Here is a 27,706-nt window from a genome sequence, read left to right on the forward strand (position 1 = left end):
CCCTCCTAACAACATGCCCAAAGTATGTGAGGCAATGCTTCACTAACATGCACCCTAACTGAACGTGCTCCAAGACATTTGCTTCTTCTGGCAGCTGGGACATTCAGTACTCTTGTCTGCAGGACTTCCTGATAGGAGGGAGATGGATCATGGTCAGATACATGCATGTACCATATACAAATGGGCAGACAGACTTAGGGGACATGGCTCCTCAGAACAAGCAAATATAACATTGTAGGAAGAAAAAGACCTATATGTGACCTCATTGAGTGGCCCAGACCTATCATCATTCTGCAAAACAAACAACAAGATTCCTCCAGTCTGTTTCTCAGGCTTGCCCTTAAGTGGCTATGCGGGTTCTGCACCCACATAATGCAAGAGCACTTTCATCTTCTGAGCACACTATGACATTAGCCCTCCTTGCCCAGTGACCGTACTCACCCTCTCCATCGGCACTCAGGTTCTCATAGGAGTCCCAGCGGATTAGAGGGTCTGCAGTGTTGTAATCAACAATCACACTGTGGTCATTGTGTAGATGTTCAGTCCCTGAGTGGGCATAAGAAGACAGTGCAGTGTGAGTCCCAGAAAGGCCAGCACCTCTGTCCATTGGACTGCCTGTGAAGGCAAAGAGCTGGGCAGATATGTGTGACTGAAATGGAGCCTCGGGTTCACTGTTCTTTCCTCAAAGGCCATTGTCTTAAGCAGACACCAGTGCACTTTCAACAAACAAAACACCAGTTATACGTGCTCTGGGGAAAGGTAAGCCAACCATTTGGTTCAGCTCTGTGTGCTGGACTCTGGGGTTTACATGTGACAAGTGGCACTTAGGCCACGGCCTAGACAAACAGGCCTGGAGGGAAACAGGTCTCCACATGTGTGTGGTAAAGGCTAGCTCCTGTATAGGGCTTCTGGTCTCCTTGAGTTCTGTTGTTCTCTTAATCAGCCAGAAGACTCCACGGGTATCTACCTCAGGAGTCCTACACTGAACTTCCCCATGCCTAACTCTACACCCATCTCCCTGCACAGATATACAACACAGAATTAAAACTCTTATGCCTATGGGGGCCCCAACAGAACTAACTCAGGGCCTCATTTATTTTTAAATGTATTTTTTATAGAAGGGGCATTTGTTTTGCTAATAAACATGAGCAGGCTACCACTTTTACTTGATTGGTTGTTAGGATGTGGCCAGTAAAGCCTCCCAGAGACCCAGAGCTGGCACCTCAAAACCACCTGTGTGGCACAGATTTATAGTGACCAGCTTGGGGATCTCACTGTTGCTATGTCTATGTGGCCTTATTTCCTTCAAGTCACTCCTTCCCCACTGCCCAACAGCAACTGAATCCATCCCCAGCATCCTTAACACCAGACCACCTAACCCACCTTGGGCCTTCTCAGGAGTGGCTGAGAAGACTAACTCGATTTTCCCATAGTCTGGAAATCGGTCATCTACAAAAGAAAGCATATTTCAGCAAATTTGGAGATCATGAACCAAAAGCATAGGTGGATCCTGTAGATTCATTTTGTTCTTATATCCCAACAAGTACACCACAATAAACACATTCAGGGGCACAGAAATTGCATATGCAGTTTCTTTGTTTTTCTATGTGATTTTCTCCCTGAGGCGAATGACAATTTTGTCACTAGACGGACACAGTGAAGAGAAGGTAGCAGGGTGGCCTCTTTCTGTACTGTGCCAGGTGCAAGTCTCACCCTTGCTGGCATCATCCAGATCCTCCTTTGTGAACACCAGCCCATGGCTTTGAACTGCCCCGGTGTGAAACTGCAGGCGGAAGATGACGTCCCGTGTGGCTGAGCGGTACTTCTTGTGGTAGCACTTCACCTGGTGTGGAAGAGGAGAGAACAGCACAACAGCTGACCTGCTGAGCTTGTGAATTACTCCCATAGCCTCACAGTTCTCTAGATAGGAGTATGCACCTCCATCTCTCAGGCTTAACAAGCAATAAGCAGAGCTGGAGGGTCACAATGCAGGGACAAATCTAACACCAGGTTTCCCTGAGGACCTGTGCAAACACCTCAGGCTACATGCAGGGACATTGGGCATATGCTTGTAGACTTCACTGTTCCACAGGACTTTTCCTGAGCTTCTCCTGCTCACCATTTTAATGGAACCAACAGTCTGAAAAGACATGAGATAGCCTTCAGATAGACTTCGGATACACCACATCTAAACCCATTCTGAGGAAAAATACCAGCTGTGTGGGAAGATACCTCAAAAATGCCATTGTGTCCTGAAATTTAACAACTGGTTGTTAGGAATATTTCCGATTAAATCTGGAAGGATAGATATCTTTGAGTTGTTATTGAATATCCCATAGGCTGCTCAAAAACCAAACAAATCTGCCTTGGAGGAGGTGCAGCCAAAGTACTCCTTAGATAGAGGTAAGGATGGTGAAATATACATTGAGATGTTGTCAGGAAGAACCAATCCTTGGAAAAAGACATCGTGCTGGGAAAAGTGGAGGGTCAGAGAAAGAGAGAAGGACCATTAATGAGATGGATTGACTGCAAAATTGGTAAGAACGTGCAAAGCTGGTGAGGATGGCACAGTATCAGGCAGGGTTCAGATCTGTTGTTCAGTGTCACTATGAGTCATAATACACTCAATGGCACCTAACACAACATTTTTCTAAAGGAAGAAAGAGTTTGTCCTTACCATGTGTAATAAGGAAGATGCCTTATTTGAACAACATCAAAAACCACCAAGAGACAAATGTTTTATTTCATGTGCTTACATTGCTGGACGTCCTGGAGGTGGTTGGTTAGGACAAGTCTCCACCACAACAGTGATTTAAGACAAAGGAACTAGCACCACTCCCCAGAACGAGGATTCACATGGGACAGAGCTGAGTCCTGGCTGCATGATTGTGCTCCTAACTGGGTGTGAAGTCTCAGTTTCAAGGACATAGCACTACTGGGGTCTATAGCAAGAATCCCATTTCCCAAGCTCTATACAGGCATAGGAGGCAGGACTCCTTGCACTCAGGTGGCTGTGTGCCACCTGGACCACCTGGACAGATCCTGGTTTGTTGCATAACTGACTTGAATGAGCAGAATCTGGGGGTGACTGGAGACAGATGGCCCTTCCACCCCAGAGAGATGAACACTAGCTTTGTCCCACATATGGTCCAGAAAGGCAGGCATCTTTCCAGGAGAGCAGAGCCCAGCAGCAGGTCCACCTCTTCCTCCAGATCAACTAGAGAGCTGGAGGTAGCAGGCTCCATCCCCAAGGGGGACTCTTACTGAGGCAGTTTCCTTAGAAGAATATGGCTCAATGTATCACCAGTATTTCAAAAGTAAATGAGAAAGTAAAAATGCCACCAATTCAACTCCAATTCCTGACAGCCTCATGGATGTCAAGGTACAACTGTGTTTTCCAGGATTTTCAGGGACTGGCTTTTTGGAGGTGGCTCACCAAGTTTTCCTTCTGTGGTTCTTCTGGAAAAACTCAAACCGCCAACCTCCTAGTGGGCAGCCAAGTGTGCTAATAATTTGTACCACTATGACACAACTAACAAAGCAGAGCTCCGGTGGTTAGGGTCCTGCCTGTATGCCAGCGAACAGGAGGAACTGTACCATTAAAGAATGACAGTGCCTCAAGGACTCCATAGCCAGCTTCTTTACGGACCTTCTGGACAGACACAGAGCTGTTTACTTTTGTGCTATTTTCAAGGAAATAGCCTGATAAACAAATGGGGGAGAAAGAAATCCTGAGACCACCTAAGGATGTTTCATATTGACAAACACTCCTGAGTGCTTACTCCTGTTACAGGGCACAGCAGGGTAGGCTGCTATAAACATCAAGGCCCTGTCCACCATCCTGACCTTGGCTAGGTTAGGAAACTGCAAGCCAACATGAATTCCAGGGAAATGTCAAAAGTCTGGTTTATTTCCAACAGCAGATGACACATTAAGTAAAAATCTCCTTTCTCTTATCCTTCTCTGTGCTCCCTTCAAAACAGGCCAGAAGGATCTCAGTCTCCACCAGGGTACCACACGCACTCTAGTCAGAGACCTGACCTTTCCCAGACGCACTGGCCATCTGCCTACTGTGGTGGACACTGCACAGATGCTCCTCCTGGGCCAGAGCACACGCACACACTGTCCAGGACATTCAGGCCCTTTCCCCAGGGAAGGAAGCCTTGGACATAAGGAGTAAAATCAGATGATGGTGGAAAAAGAAGAGTGAGGGCTAGATTCAAGCTGTTCTTGCTCTCAGATCAAAACTTTACAATCAGGGAAGCAAAGATTAAACACAAACAAGGCCATAAAGACCTTGAGCTCATGAGGGAGGCAGATGTGTCAGTCCATGACAATTCTAGTACAGTTGTAGCAAGAGCAGGTGCACAATGCTCCAAGGAGTCAGGGTGGCTCTTCAAAGCAGGACAGCCTCTGGGCAGGGACCTGACAAAGTGGTGGAGTCCAGGCAAACAGCCTGGAGTGGAGGGTGAGGTGGGCGATGCACCATTACTGCAATAAGGATCCCCACAGGAAACAGGGATGCAGAATGTCCACCTGGATGCAACTCCTTTCTGGCTAAAGTACCTCACCTGAATGCTAGGGACACCCTCCCCTCTAGGTCACTAACAAACTCATTCTGCTTTTTCTGCCCCTTCGTTATAGTGTATTCAAATCTATGCTTTTTGTTTTTGTTGTTGTTGTTATGTGCCACTGAATCACCTGCAAGTCATAGTAACCCTATGTATAATAACTCTGAATCTTGTCCTATCCTGAGTCAATCTCACTGTCTCCAACACACCTGACCCTATTACCCCAGGCACTATGTCAATCCATCTCATCTGGGGTCTTCCTCTCCTGCATTTTTCCTCCACCCTTCCAAGCATAATGTCCTTCTCTAAGGACTGGTTTCTCCCGGCAACAAGCCCCAAGTATGTGAGATGAAGCTTCCTTCAAAGCCCTTGCCTCTAGAAGTAACTTGGTTTCACCCTTTCCATGACAGAGCTGTTTGTTCTTTTGTCAGTCCGTGTTATGTTCAATACTCTTCTTCAGTACCACAACTCAAAGGCATCAATTCTTCTGTCATTCCTAGTCACTGTTCCAGCTCTCTGATGCAGCCCACCACACACATTAGGCAAGAGAGCTGTGAAAAGTCTAGAAGAGGAAGAGGTAGAAGAAGGGGAGCTGCCTGAGTCATTAGCTCAGCTTCATGAACAGGCATCCATGGTCTATACTGCAAGTGTTACTCACTCACTCACTCACTCACTCACTGCCATCAAGTCAGAGCAAACTCGTAGCTGATCCTCTAGTACATTTTCTGAGGTTGCAAATCACCAAGAGGAGACTCCTGTCTGTCTCTCACAGAACTACTGGTAGATTTGAACCACAGCTACCTACACACTGTGCCACCATCTCCCTCAAGCATCACCAACACTCAAAAAGGGAAGGACTGGAACCCGTTCCGATTTCACAGGTCTGTATCCTGTCTGATGAGACAGCGCCATGGGATGCCCGTGGATACAGTGGTAGCACTGTTGACCCTCTAAAAACCTACCACCTACATAAGATACATGTCCATCAGCTCCCCCCCCACCCACCCCCCGCAACATTGTATCAGGGGAGGTGAATACTTGCCACATTTGTTTCCTGGGGACTTCTATCTCTAGCTCTTCTCTAAAACACATGGAGAATCTTCCATTTCCCCCTAGGGTAGAATTTCTTCAACACCTCTGGTTTGAACCAGGAGCTGGGGAAGCTCATCAGTATCCAAAGACCTATCAGTTATCAATATCAACTGATCCCATTTCACTTCTACAAGAAGGGATCAGAAATGTACTTTATATCTCAATACTTGTACTTTTAATTGGCTTTTTAGTCACTCATTTATCTAGATTTCCCCCCTAAGCCTCTATTACATTCCCTCAGGTATGTTCTGTATCAATTTGTTATTTTCATTACTAATAGTGTCTTATCACCCTTTCTTTTCAGAATTACCTCCTCTCTACCTATTCCAATTTCATGTTCCTTTTATGCCCATTCAGTCAACAAACTAATGGATGGAGAAACTGTGGCACATCCACATAATGGAGGATTATACAGCATTGCAAAACAATGAAGACCTCAAGAAATGCTACACAGCATGGATGAGACTTGAGAACATTATGCTGAATTACCGGAAATGCACTCTTAACAATACATGCAGACAAAATCATCAACATTCTGAAAGACACAAAGGCCCTGCATTCTTTCTTTAAGGTAAAATGGATTTTAATATGTTTTAAAGCATAGGGTAATTGAAGTCTTTTATTATTTATCGCCTTGATGTTGGTATTCTAATTTACTAGGTCTCCACAGAGTTTCAATTCTACAGCCAACCTGTACATGTTAAAGTATTTCATTCAGGACCAATACTAAGCAAAACTTCACTCAGAGTTAAAAATAATTTCAAATGGGCACGTTATTACTACTCTGTACGTAAAACTATGGAAATAACAAAGACAAAAAGAATAGCTGCAGACACTGTTCATACCTCCAGGTATATTAACCCCAGTTAATCGACTTAATAACGTATTTAGTTCTATTCTATTTCCAGGTGATTTTGTAGTGCCTGGGGTTTTGAAAGCTGCCAAGGAACACCATCTGGTCTCTATTCACTTGGAATAGTGGGGGAAGAAGTATCAGGAATAAGAGGAATAGAGGAAATAGGTGGCTAACAGCCTTCATGCTGTGTTTACCACACCAGAAATAGATGGTGCCCAGCTATCAATACAGAACATTTTAATCAAAGAGTCCTTAGAAGAAATCTCTCCAGAAGGGGGAAAATACACAATAAAATTCTTGTGGATTTCACTCCAGAGACACTCTGGACCCATGGAGAGAAGATGAATCTCTGAAACCATTGCTCTAAGATGATCTTTAAAACTAAGTAAAAAAAAAAATCCCTAAGATAATCTTTAAATTAAAATCTTTAAACCCAAGTAAAAAATATTCCCTGAAGTTTTCTTAAGAACAAAAATTGACTTCTGTGATGAGTCAATCTAGCTCACCATGATGTAGAATTAAAACAAATCAACCACTGGAAAAATAAAATATTTGACTTAACGAGTAAAAATGACCACTCATTATTCTTTTTTTAAAATTTTTTTATTTTATTTTTTTCAGTTTGTTTCTTTTTCATTTCAATGAACATCTACAGAGATTTTGGAATTCCATTCATTCATTGTTGCACCCTTCTCCCGGCACAACCCCCCCACCCCTGTTTGCTCCTCTCCTTGAACATTATTCTTTTTAAAGAACTGTTTATCAAACTGATAACAGCAGCATGAAAGTTTTGAGAGGAACCTGAGGGGATGGAAACTCTGTCAATGGGGGAGGAACAACTAACTCAGAAAAGAGTGAGGATAACCTGAAGAATGTATCCAGTATACAAAACTTCACAGCTATAAACTGCTTCATAGGTGTATGTTTTGTTGAGTATATTCTAACAACAACAACAAATAAATAAATAAATGAAATTTAAAGAAAAAGTTGTCCAAAAGTTAGTAGGTATTGGTTATGATTGAAAACACACCCAAGCCCACTGCAGTAGGAGCTATGTGGATCAAGACCTATCCAGCTCTAAATTGTCTGTGGGCTGTGGTCAAGGAGGAAGGAAGATGTACACCATCACAAGAACAAAACAGTATTGAGATGAGCAGTGCAGTAGACTTCATTATAAATCACATCTTCCAAGCAGCAAACCAACCAAAGAAAGCAAATGACACATCCTTGATCTTATGTAAGAGTCTGAGAAAAAGCAATCCTTTACAGAGACTCCTTGGAGAGAGATCTTTTTGACTTACCATTTGGGTCATTGAAGTTAAAGCCACCAAGCTCAGCAAAAATGAAGCACAACATAAGTGGCCAATGTGTTTGTCTGAGCAAAGGAGCAAGATGAAACATGCCAGCTGGAGACCTGTTTACTGTCTCTGGACAGAACTTGGAAAGGAGGGCAAGCAGAACCAGTGGAGGCCTGTTGACCAGCTCTGGACAGAGGCTAGATATGGGGGCAAAAAAAACCCAGGCCCTGACTCCCTGCAGACCTCTGCCAGCTGAGGCCCAGGTGCAGTCCTAAGGGAGCTTACACAAGCAAAGTGTGACTAGGCTGTGTTTTGCATTGCTTAGGAATTCACTGCCTGTATTGATTTAACACAACAAGGTCCTGGCCTTTTGGAAAGGTCAGGCACAAGAATCTGACTTTTAGAGAAAAGGGCACTGCAAAAACAGGTAGAGCTGTCTCTGCTTGGGGGAGTGGCTGGGATGGGTGGTGAAGTGACTGGACAGTGTGGTGAGGGGGCAGGCAGGGTGTTTCACGGACTCCGCAGTCCTACATTCGGACAGCATATCCAACAGCAAGAGGAAGGAACCAAAAAGGTCACTCCGCTTTCCCAAGTCACTTCCTGAGGCAGTGTTTAGAAGTGATGGCTGGTCTTGCTGCTGTTAGGTGCCATCAAGTTGAGTATGACTCATAGAGACATTATGAACAGCTGACCTGAACCCTGCTCTTGTACCATCCTCATTTCTCTCTGACATACAGAGCCCCTTGCTGAAAAATCATGTCAATCCATCTCGCTGGGGGTCTTCCTCTCCTTTAGTTGACCTTACATCTTTCCAAGCATCATGTCCCTTTTCAAGGAATAGCCTTACCTAGCTACATGTTTAAAGTATTCAAAATGAAGCTTCACCCTCCTTGCCTCCAAGGAACATCTGGCTGCATTTTTACCAAGACATATCTGATGGGTCTTTTGTCAGTATATGGGATATTCAGTACTCTCTCCATCACTATAATTCAAAGGCACCAATTCTTTTGTCATCCTTATTCATTGTCCACCTCTCTGATGAAAAACAGGTGAGAAGGCAGTGGCCTGAATCAGGTGCACCTCAGTCTTCAAGCTGACATCATTGATCTTCACATTCTGGAGAAGTCCCTGACAGCTGACTTGTCCAATGCAACACATCTAATTTCTTGGCTGCTAGTACCCGGGATGTTAATTGTTGATCTAGCAAGATGAGTTCATCAATGGCTTCAATATTGTCTTAATGTTGACAATTGGTCCTGTGGTGAGGACTTTTGTTTCCTTTTTTTTAAAATGTATTTATTAATTTTAATGAAAGTTTACAGAGACTTAGGATTTTCAGTTATTCATTGTTGCACTTGTCTCCCTGCCCACCCCTTTCAGCCAAATCACTTATGTCCTTGAAAAGAAAAAGAAAAACTCTTTCATTGTTATGCATTCCCTTCCCCCAAGTTCACTCCATTATGCAGCCTTCACTCTGGACTTCTGTAATGACAAGAATATCCCTAGATATATATCTCTTTTAAACAGATCTCTCCTTCATCTGTTTCAACGCAATATACATCATTCCTCCCCTCTTTTTCTGTCTTCCCTCAACCCTGATGCCAGTCCCTTTTTACAACGGTGGCCCTATGCAATATTTGTTCTTTTGTGATTGAGATATTTCACTCAGTGTAATGTCCTCCAGGGTCATCCATTTTGCATAATATTTCATGAGTTCCTTGTTGTTCAATACTGCAAAACATTCCATTGTGTGAATATACCAGAGCTCTTTGCTATTGCGAACAGTGCTGCAATAAACATGGGTGTGCATATATCTGCTTGGGCGGCAGTTATGGCCTCTTTAGGGTATATTCCCAGTAGTGGAATTGCTGGGTCAAATGGTATTTTTTTAAAAATTATTAAATTTTATTAGTTTTACAAATGGTATTTCTATTTGCAACTTTTTGAGAAAGTGCCATACAGCCTTCCATAGTGGCTGCACCATTTTACACTCCCACCAGCAGTGAATAAGGGTTCCAGTTTCTCTACAACCTCACCAGCATTTGATGTTTGCTGTTCTGTTAAATTTTGCTATTCTTACTGGAGAGAGAAGATATCTCCTAGTTGTTTTGAGGTCTTTTGTTTTCTTGATGTTGAGATGTAATCTATACTGAAGGATGCAGTCCTTGATCTTAGGCAATAACGGTTTCTTTTTTTTAATTTAAAAATATTAAAAATTTATTTTACATAGACTAATGGTATATTAGATTATAATTAGTTACTCGTAAAGTTACTATGAAAACATAATGACAATTTTTTTCAACTTCTCTTTTCTTTTTATTAATTTTAATGAATATTTACAGAGATTTTGGATTTCCATTCATTCATTGTTGCATTTTTTCCCCTGTCCCACTCCTCCCCCTAGTTTGCTTTTCTTTTTGAAAAGTAAAAGAAAAATTCTTTCATTGATATATAATGCCCCTCACCCTCACCCCGAGTACATTCCACTATGCAACTTTCATTCTGGACATTCTGGACCCTTATCATAATGAGAATACTCAACCATATATTGCTATTAAGCTGTTCTCTCCCTCATCTGTTTCAATGCAGTAGACATAATCTATCCAATTTTTTTCAGTCTGAAATAAGTCCCGTTCTACAACAGTGGCACTATGCAATATTTGTCCTTTTGTGACTGAGAGATTTCACTCAGCATAATGTCCTCCAGGGTCACCCATTTTGAATAATATTGCATGAGCTCCTTGTTTTTCAATACTGTGTAGTATTCCATTGTGTGAGTATACCAGAGCTTCTCTATCCATTTGTTTGTTGATGGACACTTAGGTTGCTTCCAACTCCCTGCTATTGTGAACAAAGCCACAATAAACATAGGTGTGCACTTGTCTGGGCGGCAGTTATGGTTTCTTTAGGGTATATTCCCAGTAGAGGAACTGCTGGGTCAAATGGCATTTCTATTTGCAACTTTTTGAGAAAGCGCCGTACAGCCTTCCATAGTGGTTGCATCACTTTACACTTCCAATAGAGTATAAGGGTTCTAGTTTCTCTGCAACCTTGCCAGCATTTGTTGTTTGCTGCTCTGTTAAATTCAGCTCTTCTTACTGGGATGAGATGATATCTCATAGTTGTTTAGATTTGCATCTCTCTAAGATCTAGGGATTTTGAGCATTTCTTCATGTACTTGTTGGTCATTTGAATGTCTTCTTTTGTGAAGTGTCTGTTCATATCTTGTGCCCATTTTTCAATTGGGTTATTTATCTTTATCTTGTTGTGATGCTTGAATATTTTATAAATTCTAGATATAAGTCCCTTGTTTGACATGCCATTATCAAATATTTTTTTCCCAATCTGTGGCTTTCCTTTTTACTCTGCTGGAGAAGTTTTAAGATGTGCAAAGGGATTAGATTCTTAGAAGGTCCCTTGCATCTATTTTATCCTCTCCTAGTTGTAGATTATTCAGGATGCTTGGAAGACTGTTTATGTTGTGGATAAGAACTTCTAGAGTTCTCCAAGCTTTTCTTTAATGAAATGTATAGTCCTTGGTTTTAGTCCTAGGTCCATGATCCATTTGTAGTTGGTTTTTGTGTAGTGAATTTTTGGAGTGAGGTGTGGAGCTTGCTTGAGTTTTCTACAGGTAGTTTTCTAATTTTGCTAGCACCATTAGTTAAAAAGGTTGTCATTTCCCCACTTAATTGATTTCATCTTTTTGTCAAAAATCAATTGACCATAGGTAGATGGGCTGATTTCTGGATTTGCTTTTCTATTCCATTGATCTATGTGTCTGTCATTATATCAGTACCACACTGTCTTGACCACCATGGCAGTGTAGTAGGATTTGAAATCAGGGAGTGATATGTCTCCTACCTTATTTCTCTCTCTTTTTAAAAAAAATTATTTTCTTAATTTAAAAGAACATTTACAGAGATTTTGGCTTTCCATTCATTCATTATTGCACCTTTCCTTCTTGCCCACCACGCTCCCCTCCCCCCACCCAGTTCTCTCCTCTCTTTGAAAAGTAAAAGAAAAATTCCTTCATTGGTATACAACTTCTCTGCCCCACACCCCGAGTGCACTCCATTATGCAATCTTGATTCTGGACTCTTGTGATAACCATAATACCCTATCATATATAGCTTTTAAACTGTTCTCTCCCTCATCTTCTTCAATGCAGTATATATAATTTATGCAGTTTTTCTTACCCCAACCCTGATGTCAGTCCCATTCTACAACAGGGTACAATGCAGTATTTGTCTTTTTGTGACTGAGACATTTTACTCAGCATAATGTCCTCCAGGGTCACCCATTTTGAATAATATTGCATGAGTTCCTTGTTTTTCAATGCAGCGTAGTATTTCTCTTTTTAAGAAGTGCTTTGCTTATTTGGGGCCTCTTTTCATTCCAAATGAAATTAGAAATTGCCTTTTCCATCTCCTTGAAGAATGGAATTGGTATTTGTATTGGGATTGTATTGAATGTGTAAATTGCATTTGGTAATATTTTCATTTTTACAATATTTAGTCTTCCTATCCATGAGCAAGGGATATTCTTCCCCACAGTAACCGTTTCATATCCTCCCCACTTTCAGCAAGCAAGGTCATGTCATCTGCATAATGCAAGTTGTGGATGAGTCCTCCTCCAATCCTAATGCCATATTCCTCTTCAGAGTCCAGATTCTCGAATAATTTTTTGAACGTACAGACCGAATAGGTATGGAGAGAGAATATAATCCTGACACATTCCCTTCTTAATTTTAAACCATGCAGAGTCCCCCTGCTCTGTTCACACAAAGTAGCCTCCCGGAACAGGTATAGGTTTTGCATGAGCACAATCAAGTGGTCTGGGATTCCCATTCTTCTCAATGTTAGTCATAACTTGTTATGATCCACACAGTCAAATGCCTTTTCATAGTAATTAACTCATAAATAGACATTCTCCTGTTATTTTTTGCATTCAGCCAGTACCCAACTGACATCAGTGATAACATCCCTGGTGCCAATGACCTCTTCTAAATCTTGCTGAACTTCTGGCAGTTCCCTATCTGTGCACTGTTCCAGCCATTTCAGAATGATCTTCAGTAGTGTTTTTGCTTGCTCTTCCAATCTGTTGGCCAGACTACTGTTCTCCAAATTTCCTGGTATAGACTGTTGAGCATGTCCCGGGCTACATCTGTTAACCGAAATAAGTCAGCTGGTATCCCATTGATTCTTAGGGTCTCTTTTGTCAATGCCTTTGATGCAGCTTCCACTTCCTCCTACATTACATTCGTTCCTACTCATATGTTATTTCCTGAAATTGTTCCGTGTCAGTCAGTTCTTTTCGGTATAGTGACTCTGTATTTCCTCCATCTTCTTTTGATGCTTTCGGGGTCTTCAATATATTGCCCATAGTATCTTTAAATATTGCTACTTAAGGCTTAAATTTGTTTTTCAGTTCTTTCAACTTGAGAAATGCAGAGTGAGTTCTTCCCTTTTTATTCTGCAATTTGAGTTCTCTGCACATTCCATGATAATATATTGTTTTGTCTTCTCAAGATGCCCTTTGAAATCTTCTACTTGGCTTTTTGTTTTTCATTTAACAACTTTTTTTTCTTTTTTTTATTATACTTGTTTATTTACAAAATTTGAATATATCGTTTTTCGGATAGATTCTTTCAAATTCCTGCATTCCTCCCCTTCAAATTATACAACCACATGATTAATCTCCCCACCACCACTGACCCCATATCCTCAGTTTAGGTAAAGGCCCTTAGTCCTCCAATCTGGTAGAACACCACAACAATCTGTTACCACCACCTGTCTGCCAACTTATCCTACCATAGCAGGGCAGCTTAGGTGTTACCAGTGGAAGCTTTGTGATAGGTATTTCAAATACCATCAGGCCACCAGAATGGATAGGCTTCAGAAGAGTTAATACAGATTAGGGGGAAAGGCCTGGTGACATACTTCTGAAAATCAATCAATGAAAATTCTGTGGGGCCCAGAGGAAGTGACGCAACTTGGTTAAAAGGCACTGCAATTACTTGCTGGCCCCAGGGGTGGAATGGAAGCACACCAATATGAGGATGGAGCAGGACTAAGAAGTGTCCTCCACTCTTGCACATGGGCCATCAGGGATCCAAGTGACTCTAAGCCAAGGAACAATGAACAAGGTCAGCATGTCACAATGTAGAATCCCACATGAGGCAGATATTTCTGTAAACTGGACAGCTTTTATCCAAAATCAAGAAGGGGAAAGAAATCCAAGAGGACTGGACGCAAGTATGCTGATGACCTAGAAGTCCTCCTCTCAAAGCTCCTCTAAATCTCCTAGGTTCCAGTAGTGGAGGGAGATGATTGGCTGAGGCATTCACAGTCGCCTGGGTGATAGATCTCTGTAAGCCTGCTCAGCCACTTAGGATTCTTTCCAAGTTATGGCTGCTGCCAAATTCTTTACAAAGAATGAAGCTGCCTGCACATTGGAATTATCACACAGAAAATGCCCTCCAATTATTTCCTCCATCTGCAGTTTCTCAGCATAAGTCATGCTCAGAGTACACAGATACAGAGTGCCCCACAATACATGGAAAGTGGTGACATCAGCAGGTGGCTGATGTTTCCCAGGGCTGTTTGAGGGAGGGATTAGAGAGGAAGAATTTCTGGTGTGTAAATGTCCAACACACTTGACTTGTGCTTAAAAGGCTGGAGGTTCAAGGCCATGAATGGTCTTAGAAGAAGCCTAGTGATCTATGTTCACAAAATGGAGACCACAGAAACCCCAGTGGAGCATGGTCCTATTGATACACCAGGCTCACCATGCACAAGTAATGTGATGATTGTGGTTTCTTGTTACAAAGCTTCAAGGAACTTATAGCCAGGTAAATGGCAGGAAGGAGGACAAGGAGGACGGCCCTTGTTTCTCTGGAATGCACTCCTGGGAGCAAGGTCCCGTCTCATCAGGCCCTGGCCATGAGCATTGAATGAGTGTGACCACTGGGGACAATTCATTACCAAAGGTGCAGATGACAAACAGCACATGGCTTCACTAAGAATCTTCCCAAACATTCTACTCTGCTTTCATCCAATGTACACAGATAAAAAACACTCTAAATTTGGGTTTTTGTTTTGTTGTGCTTTGTTTTTTTAAAGATAGAAAACACAGCCAAGCCTCTTTGCTAATCACTTCTGGGGAAAATTATTCTTTAGGATGGAAAAATACTACTGTTCCCTTGTAACCTTCAACACCCTCATATCATCTGATAATGTCTCAGAAAATAAGAGGTGATCAAAAATGAATCACAAATACAGGAAGTTTAGATGATAAAACAAACCAAAAATTCTCCATGTCAGGATGGAGTAAAGCTATTTGGGAAGGGAATTCTTGCATCAGAGTCATTCTCTATCACATACTTTCATGTAAAAGTATGGAATGTTGAATTTACCAGCATTTCATAGGACAAGTGTACACAGGAACTACGGCTCTTCTGGGGACATTCACTGAGATGCCACTACTGACCAGAGAGGCCTAAAGCCCAAAGTGCTTATGCTTTTAAAGCCCCAACCACCCCTGGGCTGTGTGGCCATGCATGCACCTGGGGTCGCAACCACACACATCCACTTTCTAGTTGTCTGTTGCCACCACCCCAGGAAATGGGGCTGGCTTGAGAGGCTTGGCTGACTGGCCTGGCCCGCTGCCCATGTCCTCTGTAGGAGTCAGAGCTTCCTGTCTTAGGCCAGCTGCACCCTGTCCTGCGCCCATCAAGCAGCCCCACAAGGCTCGCCAGAGAGATTTCCCTTTATCTGCAGAATGTTTCTGTTTGTCACTAAACAGATTCATAATTTTGAATTGGACATGAAATTTTTCACAAGTTCTGAATAATAACTTACAGACTTCCAGTCCAATTGAAACAATCCAGGAAGCCAGTAGAGAAGGCAGGGAAACACTGCAATGAATGGCCTGTGTGACTGATATATGAAAGTGTCATTATAAACACTGCTGTAAGCCACAGGGCCACTACTTACAGGATGGAAGACACCCTCAGTGTGCCCAGGGTGCAGGAATGCATCAACCTTTATAGAAAGAAAAGGCATGCTTTCCTCCCCTTGCCAGCACATAATCCTCCAATGAGTTTTCAGAGGCAGTATATGACACAGAGGAGATTGCTCATCATTCTCCTGAGAAGCAGCTGGTAGACTTGAATTGTGTGCCTTTAGATTGGCAGCACTATTCTTTACCATTAAATCTTCATATTACCTTACCACTGTTGTAGTATGCCGTCAAGTCAGAAATGACCCATAGCTGACCCTCTGGTGGGTTTTCAGAGACAGTTAATCACACAGGAGGAGACTGCACATCCTTCTCCCATGGAGCAGCTGGTGGATTCAAACCACTTGCCTTCAGGATTACACTGCAGCTTCTTGCCACTAGGCCACCAGAGCTCCCTATTAAATGCTTACAAAAATGTAGTTGTGTTGCTCGCTTTCTGAATATGACCTCAAGCTCAAAGGCTGAGCAATGGTCCTCAGTCCACACACACTGTTGGGGCAGACTCAACTGAGCTCAGACATGAATGGCTCTAAAAGTTGTTAGTCTGTGCAGCTTCCCATCAGATGTTTCAGTCTTTGTGGAATGCAACAACAACAATGAAAGTGTTCATTGCAGTACTTAATACTAAAAATGTGAAATAACCGAAATGTCCATTTACAGACAAATGTATTTAAAAATGTGGCATGTTCACATGTGATAACTGAGGTCACATGCTAATTTAGCCATAATTCTTAGTGGCTCAGTGGATGTTCTGTGTTCATTCTCTGCTGTGTGGTGTGAGGTGAGCTGCTGGTCAGCTGAAGGGCATTTCCTTGGAGGTGTGTGGCCTGCCATTCCCTATATATGAATTTCCTGGGCAAGTTGGCTTCCTCTGATTTGCATCTGACTCATTATCCTTGGATATCAGGTTCCTGGAACATCAGCTAGGAGTCTTCCATTTGGCCTGCACATCTCAAGGTTCCCAACTCCTGCAGCCCTGGGAGCTAGGAGTCTGCTATGTGACCTATTAGTTTTCAGTATGTCCATTTCTGAACCCACAAGGGTCAGGAGAAGCCTCCATTCTGAAGTTTAACCATAGAGTTGAGACTTACCAGCCTTCATAACTATGTGAGCCACTTTCTTAAAATAAATCTCTATACATACACATATATAGGGAGTACAGGTGGCCTAGTGGTAAGGAGCTGTACTTCCAACCCAAAGACAGGTGGCTCAGTTCCAACAGCCTCTCCTCATAAGACAGATAGACAATATTCTGCTATTTGATTTACAGCTCTGAAAACCCACAAGAGGGTCAACACTGAGTTGGTTCTTACTAGAAGGTACATAACAACAATCTGGCTGGAGCCGTGGAGGGTTAGTCCACAGGGAGTAATGCTGGTAAACCAAAGGAGGTGCCTCTCTAGTTGTTCAAACCCACCAACTGCTCTGAGGAAGACACATGGTCAATTTCTTCTCATGTGACTTAACAGCCTCTGAAAAACTGTTATAAAGTCAGCTCTGAGTTGGTTCAGACTCAACAGCAGTGAGTGATACATGTATACATATATACACATACATCACTGGATTTGTTACAGTCTAAGAGAATATATAAGCATACTATGATGCCATGAGAGAAATGCAGCCCTGACACACACTTCTACATGGAGGAACCTATATGGAGGGACCTTCAAACATCACGTGGAGTGAAACAAACAGCAGAAGGGTAAATACACCACAATCTCGTTTGTAGAAAAGAAGAAAATATATAGAAACCAAAGATGATTCCTGGTTATAGGGGAGGAGTAAGTGGAAATGTTTGCTTGGCTGTGGACATGGGACCCTTCATGTTGACAGACCTCAGTGACAGAGGAAGGGGGAATTCGCCATCCATTAGCAAAAGTTTACAAACTCAATTGAAAGATCATGAGTAAAGACCAGATGAACTGCAGGAAGATACCAAAAATATCTTCCATGAAGAATGCAAAAGGTGGAGAAAGAAAGACGTCAGAAGAGACTCTGAATATTGCACTAGAGCAGCGAGAAGCCAAAGCAAATGAAAGAAATCAAGAAGTTAAGAAGCTTAACAGAAGACTTCAAAGGGCATCTCAGGAAGATAAAGCAAATTATTATAATGAAATGTGCAAAGAGCTGAAGTCAGAAAATCAAAAGGACAAACTTGTTCGGCTTTTTTTTTTTAAGATGAAAGAACTGAAGAACAAATTCAAGCCTTGAGTTGCAATACTTAAGCATGCTATGGGCAGAATACTGAATGATCCCAGAAGCATCAAAAGATGTAAGAAGTATACAGAGTCACTGTACCAAAAAGAATTCACTGACACAGAAGAATTTCATGAAACATCATATGATCAAGAGGCATTGGTGATAAAGTAGGAAGTTCAAGCTGCTCTGAAGGAATTTGCACAAAACAAGGCCCCAGGCATGATGGAATACCAATTGACATATTTCAACAAACAGATGCTGACCTGGATGTGCTCACCAGGTTGTTCCAAGAAATTTGGGGGACAACTACCTGGTCGACTGACTAGAAGAGATCCATACTTATTCACATTCCAAAAAAAGGTGATAGGACAGAGTGTGAAAATCATTGAACAATATCATTACTATCTCACACAAGCAAGATCCTGGTGAAGATTATCCAAAAACAATTGGAAGAATACATGAATGGAGAACATGTGCAAGTTAGGGATCTTAGCTCAAAGTAGCGAGTGCCAGAGGAACGACTATCTGTGCTTTATTGACTATGCAAAGGCATTTGACTATGTGTATCACAACAAATTGTGGCTAATATTAAGAAGAATGGAATCCAAGAACACTTGATTGTGCTCATGCAAACCTATACTTCGACCAGGAAGCAGCTTTTAGAACAGAGCAAAGAAACAGTGCATGGTTCAACATCAGACAAGGAGTGCATTGGGGATGCATTCTTTCTCCACACATTTTCAATCTACACGTGGAACAGATCATCCAGGAAGTAGGGCTTTATGAGGAAATACGGCATCAGGATTGGAGGAGACTCATCAACAACTTTCGTTATGCAGATGACACAACCTTGATTGCCAAAACTGAAGAGGACATGAATGAAGCCGTTGCTGCAACATGTCAAGGACTGTAGTCTTCAATATGGATTGAAGCACAACATCAAGAAAACAAAGATTCTCACCAGTGGGCCAACTGGCAGTACCATGAAGGAAGGAGAAGAGATTGAGATTGTTAATAATTTCCGTTTGCTTGGTACCACAATCAATACACTTGGCATCAACAGTCAGGAAATCAAAAGACAAATTGCATTTAGGAAAATCTTGCTGTGATGGACCTTTCCTGAGTGCTGAAAAGCACCGTCAGTCTAGAGATTAAGGTACACCTGATTCAAGCCATGATCTTTGCAATTACTTGCTATGCATAAGAGACCTGGACAATAACTAAGGATGATAGAAGAATAGATGCCTTTGAGTTGTGGTGCTGGAGAAGAGTACTGAACATAAAAACAAGTCTGTCCTGGAGAGGGTAAAATCAAGCTGCTCCTTGGAGGCAAGGATTTTGAGGCTCTTTCTCACATATTTTGGACCTGTTGCCTGGAGAGGCCAAAACTTGGAGAAGGACATCATGTTTGGAAAGGTGGAGGGACAGCATAGGAGAAGAAGACCCTGGATGAAATGGATTGCCACAGTAACGAGGGTAATGAGAGTAAGTGTGCCAAAGACAGTGAGACTGGCTCAGGATAGGGCAAGTTTCAGAGCTGTTGTACATAGGGTCGCTATGAGTGGCAGGCAACTCAAAGATACTTAACAACATTATAATGCCTGAATCATTTATAATAAAAAACAAAAGTTAATTCATAAACACTCTTACCTTCTTGTTAAGCAGGACCTCAAAGGTTATGTAAAGATTATCTTTGCATGTAGAAAGCAATCATGTATGTTAAGAAGGTTTTCCTTGTTTCAGACAAAATCTGTTGTAATATTACTTTGATTTTGGTTGGGGTTTTTCCCCCCTAACATTACTTTAAAATGATATATTTTTCTACTTTTAAAATACAGTAAAAGTTCTCAATAACTCATAGTTTGTGCTACAATTACTATATTATTAATAGGAGAAAGGAAAGAAAAGGTACTCAATAACCCAACTTATGTTATTATTACTATATTATTAGTATCAGTGAGAAGCAGGAGAAAGAGAAGGGGGAAATGTAGAATATTAGCAGCTAATCTCAGCTAAAAAACTATTCAAGAATCAAAACGATCTGGAGAAATTGCTGTTATGACTGAGTGGTAGAGGCTCTAGTTTCATTTCATCCTCTGCCTAATAATGAATATTTCATGTCTACACCTACCTATTCCCTAAAAGTTTTACTGTTATGTTGTGTTATATTGTGATTTATGTTCAGGAAATAAGAGCCCTCAGATGTTCCCTGTCTGAGTCAGGACTTTAATTTCACATTTACATAATAGCTGAATGAAAGAGAATCTAGGACAAAAATTTGTTCTGAATCTTTAATTAAAATAGTTCTAGTTAGAAAATTAGCAAAATGCCATGTGGAGAGGCTACTCTGCATTCTTCATTTGCTTTGTTTTGTTTTAGGGGGAGGGCAGATATGAAGACTTTCCCTTTGTAGGCAGGGGACACTCACCATAACATCACCCTTCAGGAGCTGTGCAGGCTCAATTGCAATGCAGACCCTGCTCTGGTTTTCAGGGCCGATGTTGCTTTGGGAAAAATGAGAGGGTTGATCAGCTAGCAAGTGGAAAGAAAACATTTTGAGAAAAGCAACACCATAATTGAAAACTCAGCGAGTGCACTGTATCACCTGACTGACCCACAGCTGAGAGTCCTCTGTGCAAGGTATAAGAAATGACCTGGCCATGCAAAACCGGGTGGGCAGTGGTCTAAAGGGACTTAGCCCCATGCAGCCCTGCTGGTTGGACTTGCAGAAAGAACGTGGTAGGGGCAACTGCCAATGTGTTTTAACTGTGCAGAGCCCAGAGGTCCAGACTATGAGAAAGGCCAGTGCAAGTGCTGACACGAAAACTAACACTCTTTATTAGCTCGCCTTTTATGTCTATAGGATGCTTTCTCAAAACAAAAAAAGAAAAACAAAACAAAATAAATCCCTACAAATGCTGAGTATATGGGGGCCCCAGAGCTGAAATTGGAAGAAGGAAGAAAACAAGTCCTTGTTACAGCACTCTTCCCAATATGTCCACGCCCATATGGCCAACATCCCTGTCTTCCTTCAAAGCCTACCACGCAGACACTTTAAATGGTTGTGAGACAGAGATGACACAGCACCAGGGGTCAGGAGAGAGATTGAGCCAAGAGGGATGGCGTGGCGGCCCGGATTCCTCTGGTGTACCCATGTCCTCAGTCCTTCCACATCCTCTCCACCTGGGACTCATTACTCCAGGGATCAGAACACACTTACTAGATCCCTGAAGTGTACACGGGCTGCATGGCCTGGTAGAGCTTCAAGAAGGGCCGGCACACTGAAAGAGAGGCAGTCAGCATAAGACACCACAGTTGCAGTCAGGGTGCTCAGGCAGTCAGGGAGAGGGGACAGCAAGCACTGGGAGACCAGGAGCCCAAGTGTGTAGCGCCCCCTGGGGTTAAGGGGCCCATGGGGCCCTGAGCTTTATTTTCATCGGAGGCCAATAGGAATCACTGATGAGGCAGCCAAGGAGTCCTACTAGTGGTGACCCACTGTGGATGAGGACTCCCTGACCTCTCCCTCTCAGGGTACTAACAAGGTGCAGCTGGAGATGTCTGAAGTAACAGGTAGAAGGGTCTTTCTCCTCCCAGGCTCTTCTCAGAACCCCTGGCATTGCTGGTCTAGAAGGATGATCCAGGACAGTGGTCCACTGGGGAAACTTCCCGTTCCCTCGTCCTCAGAGGAGATTCCAGGCACATTCAGTCCAGGGAACAAGGATGCCCCTGCATGCCCAGCCCACAGTCACACACTGTTACTCACCTCCGCCTGTGTCAAAGTTGGGGATGCCGTACAGGATGACGGAATGCAGGAACAGTGGCGAGGCATTCATTTTCACGGACCCAGACAAGAGGCCACTGAGGAACTGAACATATCTGCAAAGGACAACAAGCTGTAGCTTTGTGGCTGCTGTCCCCACCCCAGGCTTAAATAGGGATAATGGGTAAAGGACAACAAGCTGGAGCTTCAAGGCTGCTATCCCCACTCCAGGTGTAAATGGGGGTAATATGTTAGGTTTGGTGCATGGAAACCCAACCTATTCCTGGCTCTTAGAGAAGACACCACATTGTGACAGCAGTGAACTGGGTCCTGGAGGGGCCACCATGCTGTGACACCATGGTGAGCTGGGTCCTGGGGAAGTCACCACGCTGTGACAGCAGTTAGCTGCATCCTGAAGGGGACACAATGCTGTGACAGCTGTGAGCTGGGTCCTGAGGGGGCCACCGCACTGATACAACATGGTGAGTGTGTGGCAGTCTTTAGTAGACCTCCCTACAGAGCCACAGGCACATACTTGGCATTTGGGGAGATTTCCCAATGATACAAGCCTTTCCTGAGTAACCATGGTGCATTGTCATAAACAGGTCTCCTGGCTAGGAGCTCCTCATGCTGGGCCTTGATGAGGAGTCCATGCACAGAGGCCCCCGGGTCCTGAGGGCACCCCCAGGAGCCCACAGTCTCCAGAAGTAAGGGCAGGACAGAGATTCCTGTGATAATGCCACCATCATCCTGGTTGATTCTCCATATTCCCCACCTGAGCAGTCAGCACATACACAAACCCCCTCCCCCCCAATTCCCATTGTGGAGTCCCTGGATATGTGGATGTCTCTGCCCTCCACACTGGAGTACTACGCCATTGTGTACTCTGAGAGGTGAGTCTCCGAGGACAGACGTGGGATCACCCTGAGGAATCTATTCACAGCAGGTGGATCCCCATCAGGGACGGACACCTGCAGGGCCCCCTCTCACTACACCAACCTGGCTTCTGTCCAAGTCCCCTCCTGTCTGCTGCTATCCACATGAAATTGTCCCCACACCAAAAAGTAAACCATCTGCCTCAAAGACAGAGCACGTGTTCTCTTCCTCTTCTCTGACAAAGTCTGCTAATTAAGCATGGCTGGTGGTGTGAGGCCTGACTAAAGCACCTTCTGTGCACACGGGGTTATGGGGAAAGAAGTTTACAAAGCAGAGGCCCAAATCTTTGCAGTCCTGCAAAAGTGACAATAATGGAGATGGTAGCACAGAAGCCATGCATCTCTCTACATTGTGTCCTGCTCTCCCTGGAAACACCATTTCCCAGTCACATTTCTGCCATGGGGAGCTCCTTTCCCACAAACCTCTTTCTGGGGCCTCACAGGCCCTCCTGTGTATGTGCAACCTGTCTAGAATGGAATACCTTGTTCTCAATTTATTTATTCTTTTGTCTAGCCTGTCAACACACTACAGTGCTGGTAAGGTGGAAAATAAGAAATGAACCAAAAATAAAACTCCCAGGTCTATTTATCTATATCTTTCTAATGCTTACAGCAGCACCTACAAACAGACACGCTGCAACCAGTAACTGGGGGACGGGAGGCTTGCATTGTTGGTAAAGGACCATCTACACCACCTACTCCACTAGGCCCAGACCATCTCTGGGCCAATAACAGACCCATGTGAACCCTGAAATGGTCTCTAAGCTCAACCTTACTTATGCGGGGAGAGGGGAGATCTCCAAATAATTCAGATAGTAAAAATTCAACCAAAAAAGTTTATGGGAAACATTATTAAAAACAACAACAAACAAACAAACAAATCACAAAGCCACTATTCTCTTAGGAAAATATTAGAGGAAAAGTTATTCTTTTCTTTTTATCCCTCAGTGAAAACAAGGCATTTCAATAAGTCCACTTTGCTCGTGACAAACTATTTCCTCTTGTTTAAAAGAACATGACACTGGGCAGTGATGATCTTCAAAGGGCACATCACCAGGTCTGCTAGTTTAGCTGGCCAGGGCTACATTGTGGGGCTCATCACCAGATGGTGGCCATAGCATGAGGCCAACCACCAAAGAGCAGCCACTGTATGAGGCTGTCTATTAGAGGTCAGTAATGGCATGGCATGGAGATCATCACCAAAGGATGGCCATGGCATGGGACTGACAACTAGAAGGCAGCCATGGTGTGGGGCTGACCAATGGAGGGCAGCTATGGTGTGGGTCTAATCACTGGAGCAGCAATCACAGTATGGGCTCTTCATTAGAGGATGGTCACAGCATGGGGCTGACCACCAGAGGCAGTCCCAGCATGGAGCTGACAAACAGAGGGTGGCCACAGCATGGAACAAACCACTAGAGGGTGGCCATAGCATACAGCAAACCACTAGAGTGTGGCCATTGTGTGTGGCTGAGCACTGGAGGGTGGCCATGATGTGCTGCTGACCACTGGAGAGTGGTCACATCATGAACTTGACCACTGAAGGGTAGTCACAGGATGGAACTGATCACTGAAGGGTGTTCACAGCATGGAGTTGACCACCAGAGGTGGCCACAGTGTGGGGCTGACCACTGGAAGGTGGATATAGTGTAAGGCTGATCACTGGAGGGTGGTCACGGAGTGGGGAACACCACCAGAAAGTGGCTTCACTCCTTCCTTGCCTGGCATTTCTTCGCTGACAAAATTCCATCACTCTACATTTTCCTTTGAAATAGAAAAGAGTGAAATGACTATTCACTCTTAATCTTCTATCTTTTCCCTGTGATGATTAAGCATTCAGTGGTTAACCTGAACCTACCATGGACTCCATAGGAGAAAAACATCCGGAGGCTTTCTTATCAACGACACAGAAGTGCTATGGGGCTGATCTGCTTTGTCCTATAACATCCTTGTGAATAGGAATTAATATGAGGAAACAAAACTAACAGGAAATACTAGTAATTGCAAGACTCCCTGGTTTTCGCAAAGGGAAATGAATCAGATTTTCCTGTCTCCATCTCTGTACATAAAGAATTCTAGTGGCTTAGACATGTTGCACTGTTAGCCAAAAGGTGAGCAGTTCTAACTCAGAGAAAGATGAATAGTCTCCTGTAAAGATTTCCAACCAAGGAAACCCAACAGAAGAATGCTAAGAAACAGAATGGATTCTACTTCAATGGGCTGCATTGGATTGGTGCTCCATGTGAGAGTAGGAGTCGTCTCCCTGCAGCAAAGTGAGATAAGCGTGCTAGGCACAGGGGAGAGTCACCCAGCTGCAGTGCCCTAGGGAGGACACACCTGGACACTCTAGTCTGAAATCCTGTGTTCCTTGAGTCATCGACGCAAAGAGGATGTTCTGTTTTTGTAGTTATGTGCTGTCGAGTTGCCTGCAACTTACAGTAAACCGAAGTACAACAGCCCTAAACTCTGGTCTGTCCTCTGCCAATCATACCGTCTCTGATACACCCATCTCGATTACCTCAGTCACTGAATCAATACACTTCATAGAGGGCCTTGCCCTCCTGCGCTGTCCCCCCACCCTGCCAAGCATGCTGTCCCTCACCAAGGACCAGTCCCTCCTTACAACATGTTCAAAGTATGTTAGACAAAGCCTCAGAATCCTTGCCTCCAAAGAGTCGCCTGGTTTAACCCTTTACAGGATGAACCTGTTTGTTTTCCTAGCAGTCCATGGTACCAATACTCTTCTACAGCACCACAGCTCAAAGGAATGAATTCTCCTTCTATCCTTCCTAATCATTGTCCAATTTTCTGATGCATAACAAGTGATTGCAAAGACCATGGCCTGTATCAGATGCACCTTAGTCTCCAGAGAGACACCATTACTCTTCAGGACTTTGGAAAGGTCCCTAACAGCAGACTTTCCCATTGCAATACGTCTTTTAATTTCCTGGATACTATTGCCAAGAGTGTTGACTGTGCAGCCAAGCAAACTAAAGCTGTGAACAATCCCAATCTTCACCATCCATCCTGATGCTGCCGATTGGTCCAGTGGTGAGAATCTTTGTCTTCTTGACATTGAGCCTCAGTCCATACTGAAGGTTGCAGTCCTTGACCGTCTGCAGCAAGAACGTCAGGTCCTCCTCACTTTCAGCAAGTAAAATATTACAAGGAAATGTGCAAGAAGTTGGAGTCAGAAAATCAAAAGGGCCTAACTCATTCAGCATTTCCTCAGCTCAAGGAACTGAGGAACAAATTCAAACCTCGAGTTGCTACAATCAAGGATGCTTTAGACAGAATATTAAATGATCCAGGAACTATTAAAAGAAGATGGAAAGAATATACTGAGTCACTGTATCAAAAGGAATTGGCAGACACAGAAGAATTTCATGAAACAAAACATGAGCAAGAGCCTTTGGTGATGAAGGAAGAAGTTCAGGCTGCTTTGAAGGAAATAGCCAAAAAATAGGGCCCAAATAGATGGTATACCAATTGAAATATTTCAGCTAACAAATGCTGCCCTGGACGTACTCACCATGTTGTGCCAAGAAATCTGGAGAACAACTACTTGGCCAATTGACTGGAAGAGATCTATATTTGTTCCCATCCCAAAGAAGGGTGACCCAACAGAGTGTGGAAAATATAGAAGAGTATCATTGATTTCACATGCAAGCAAGATTCTACTGAAGATTATCCAAAAATGACTGGAACATCAGCAGAGAACTGCCAGAAGTCCAGGCTGGGTTTAGAAGGGGTTGTGGTACTAGGGATATTGTAGCTAATGGCAGATGGATCTTAGCTGAATGCAGGGAATACAAGAGGAATGTATATCTGTGTTTCATTGACTATGCAAAGGAGTTTGACTATGTGGGTCATAAACTGTGGCTGACTCTGAAAAGAAAGGGAATCCCAGAACACCTGATCGTGCTAATGTGAAACCTATACTTGGACCAAGAGGCAGTCGTCAGAACAGAGCAAGGAAACACTGCATCGTTCAAAATTGGGAAGGGCACATGCCAGGGATGTGTACTGTCTCCATAACTTTTCAACCTGTATGCAGAGCAGATTATCTGAGAGGCTGGGCTCTATGAGGAGATGCGTGGCGTTAGGATTGGTGGAAGATCTATCAACAATCTGCATTATGCAGATGACACACACAGTGGACATAGGCCTTCTGTAATCCCACTTGTCCTCCTAGGTCACCTCATCCTCCACTGCTAGCCATACCAAAGAATTCCTGGTCATCAATCATTGTCTTCTGGTAAACACAGTAATGGCAACAAAACACAGCCGCTGCAGCTGAACTCCTTTACAAGTAACTTTCTTGACATAATGAATCACTCTCATTATGCTGATGACAAACTAACACGACACAAAGATGGTGATGCTTATATGTTCTCAGATTTTTGTTGTTGTTGTTGTTATGTGCCGTCGAGTCGTTTGCGACTCATAGCGACCCTATGTACAACAGCCCTAAACCGTGCTGTATCCCGTGCCAATCTCATTGCACCCAACACACCCATCCCGAGTACCCCAGTCACTGAATCAATCCACCTCATAGAGGGTCTTCCCCTGCTGCGCTGTCCCTCCAACGTCCCAAGCATGGTGTCCTTCTCCAAGGACAGGTTTCTCATCAAACAACATCTCCAAAGTATGTTAGACTGAGCTTCAGAATCCTTGCCTCCAAGGAGCAGCCTGGTTTAACCCTCTCTACGATGAATCTGTTTGTTTTCTTGGCAGTTCATGCTATATTCAATACTCTTCTCCAGCACCACAGCTCAAAGGCATCAATTCTCCTTTCATCCTCCCTAGTCATTGTCCAACTCTCTGATGCATAACAAGTGATTGCAAAAACCATGGCCTGTATCAGGTGCACCTTAGTCTCCAGAGAGACACCGTTACTCTTGAGAACTTTAGAGAGGTCCCTAACCGCAGACTTTCCCATCACAATACGTTTTTTTTATTTCCTGGCTACTGGT

At 43.4% G+C, this 27,706-nt stretch overlaps 1 protein-coding gene across 1 annotated transcript in view; it reads right to left on the reverse strand.

Annotated features, from left to right (window-relative positions):
• Positions 1 to 27,706, reverse strand: part of TNS3 (tensin 3) — a 312,604-nt gene that overhangs the window by 245,216 nt on the left and 39,682 nt on the right. The window contains exons 6-11 of the mRNA XM_006901611.1: positions 21,799 to 21,911; positions 21,256 to 21,316; positions 20,464 to 20,539; positions 1,714 to 1,843; positions 1,384 to 1,449; positions 442 to 546 (exon numbers count right to left, since the gene is read on the reverse strand). Of these exons, the coding sequence (XP_006901673.1) occupies positions 442 to 546; positions 1,384 to 1,449; positions 1,714 to 1,843; positions 20,464 to 20,539; positions 21,256 to 21,316; positions 21,799 to 21,911 (551 nt within the window). The remainder of the gene's footprint in view (positions 1 to 441; positions 547 to 1,383; positions 1,450 to 1,713; positions 1,844 to 20,463; positions 20,540 to 21,255; positions 21,317 to 21,798; positions 21,912 to 27,706) is intronic.

Source organism: Elephantulus edwardii, unplaced genomic scaffold, assembly GCF_000299155.1.
Source record: "Elephantulus edwardii isolate Elephantulus edwardi_28Jun2011 unplaced genomic scaffold, EleEdw1.0 scaffold00339, whole genome shotgun sequence".
In the NCBI taxonomy this organism is placed as follows: domain Eukaryota; kingdom Metazoa; phylum Chordata; class Mammalia; order Macroscelidea; family Macroscelididae; genus Elephantulus; species Elephantulus edwardii.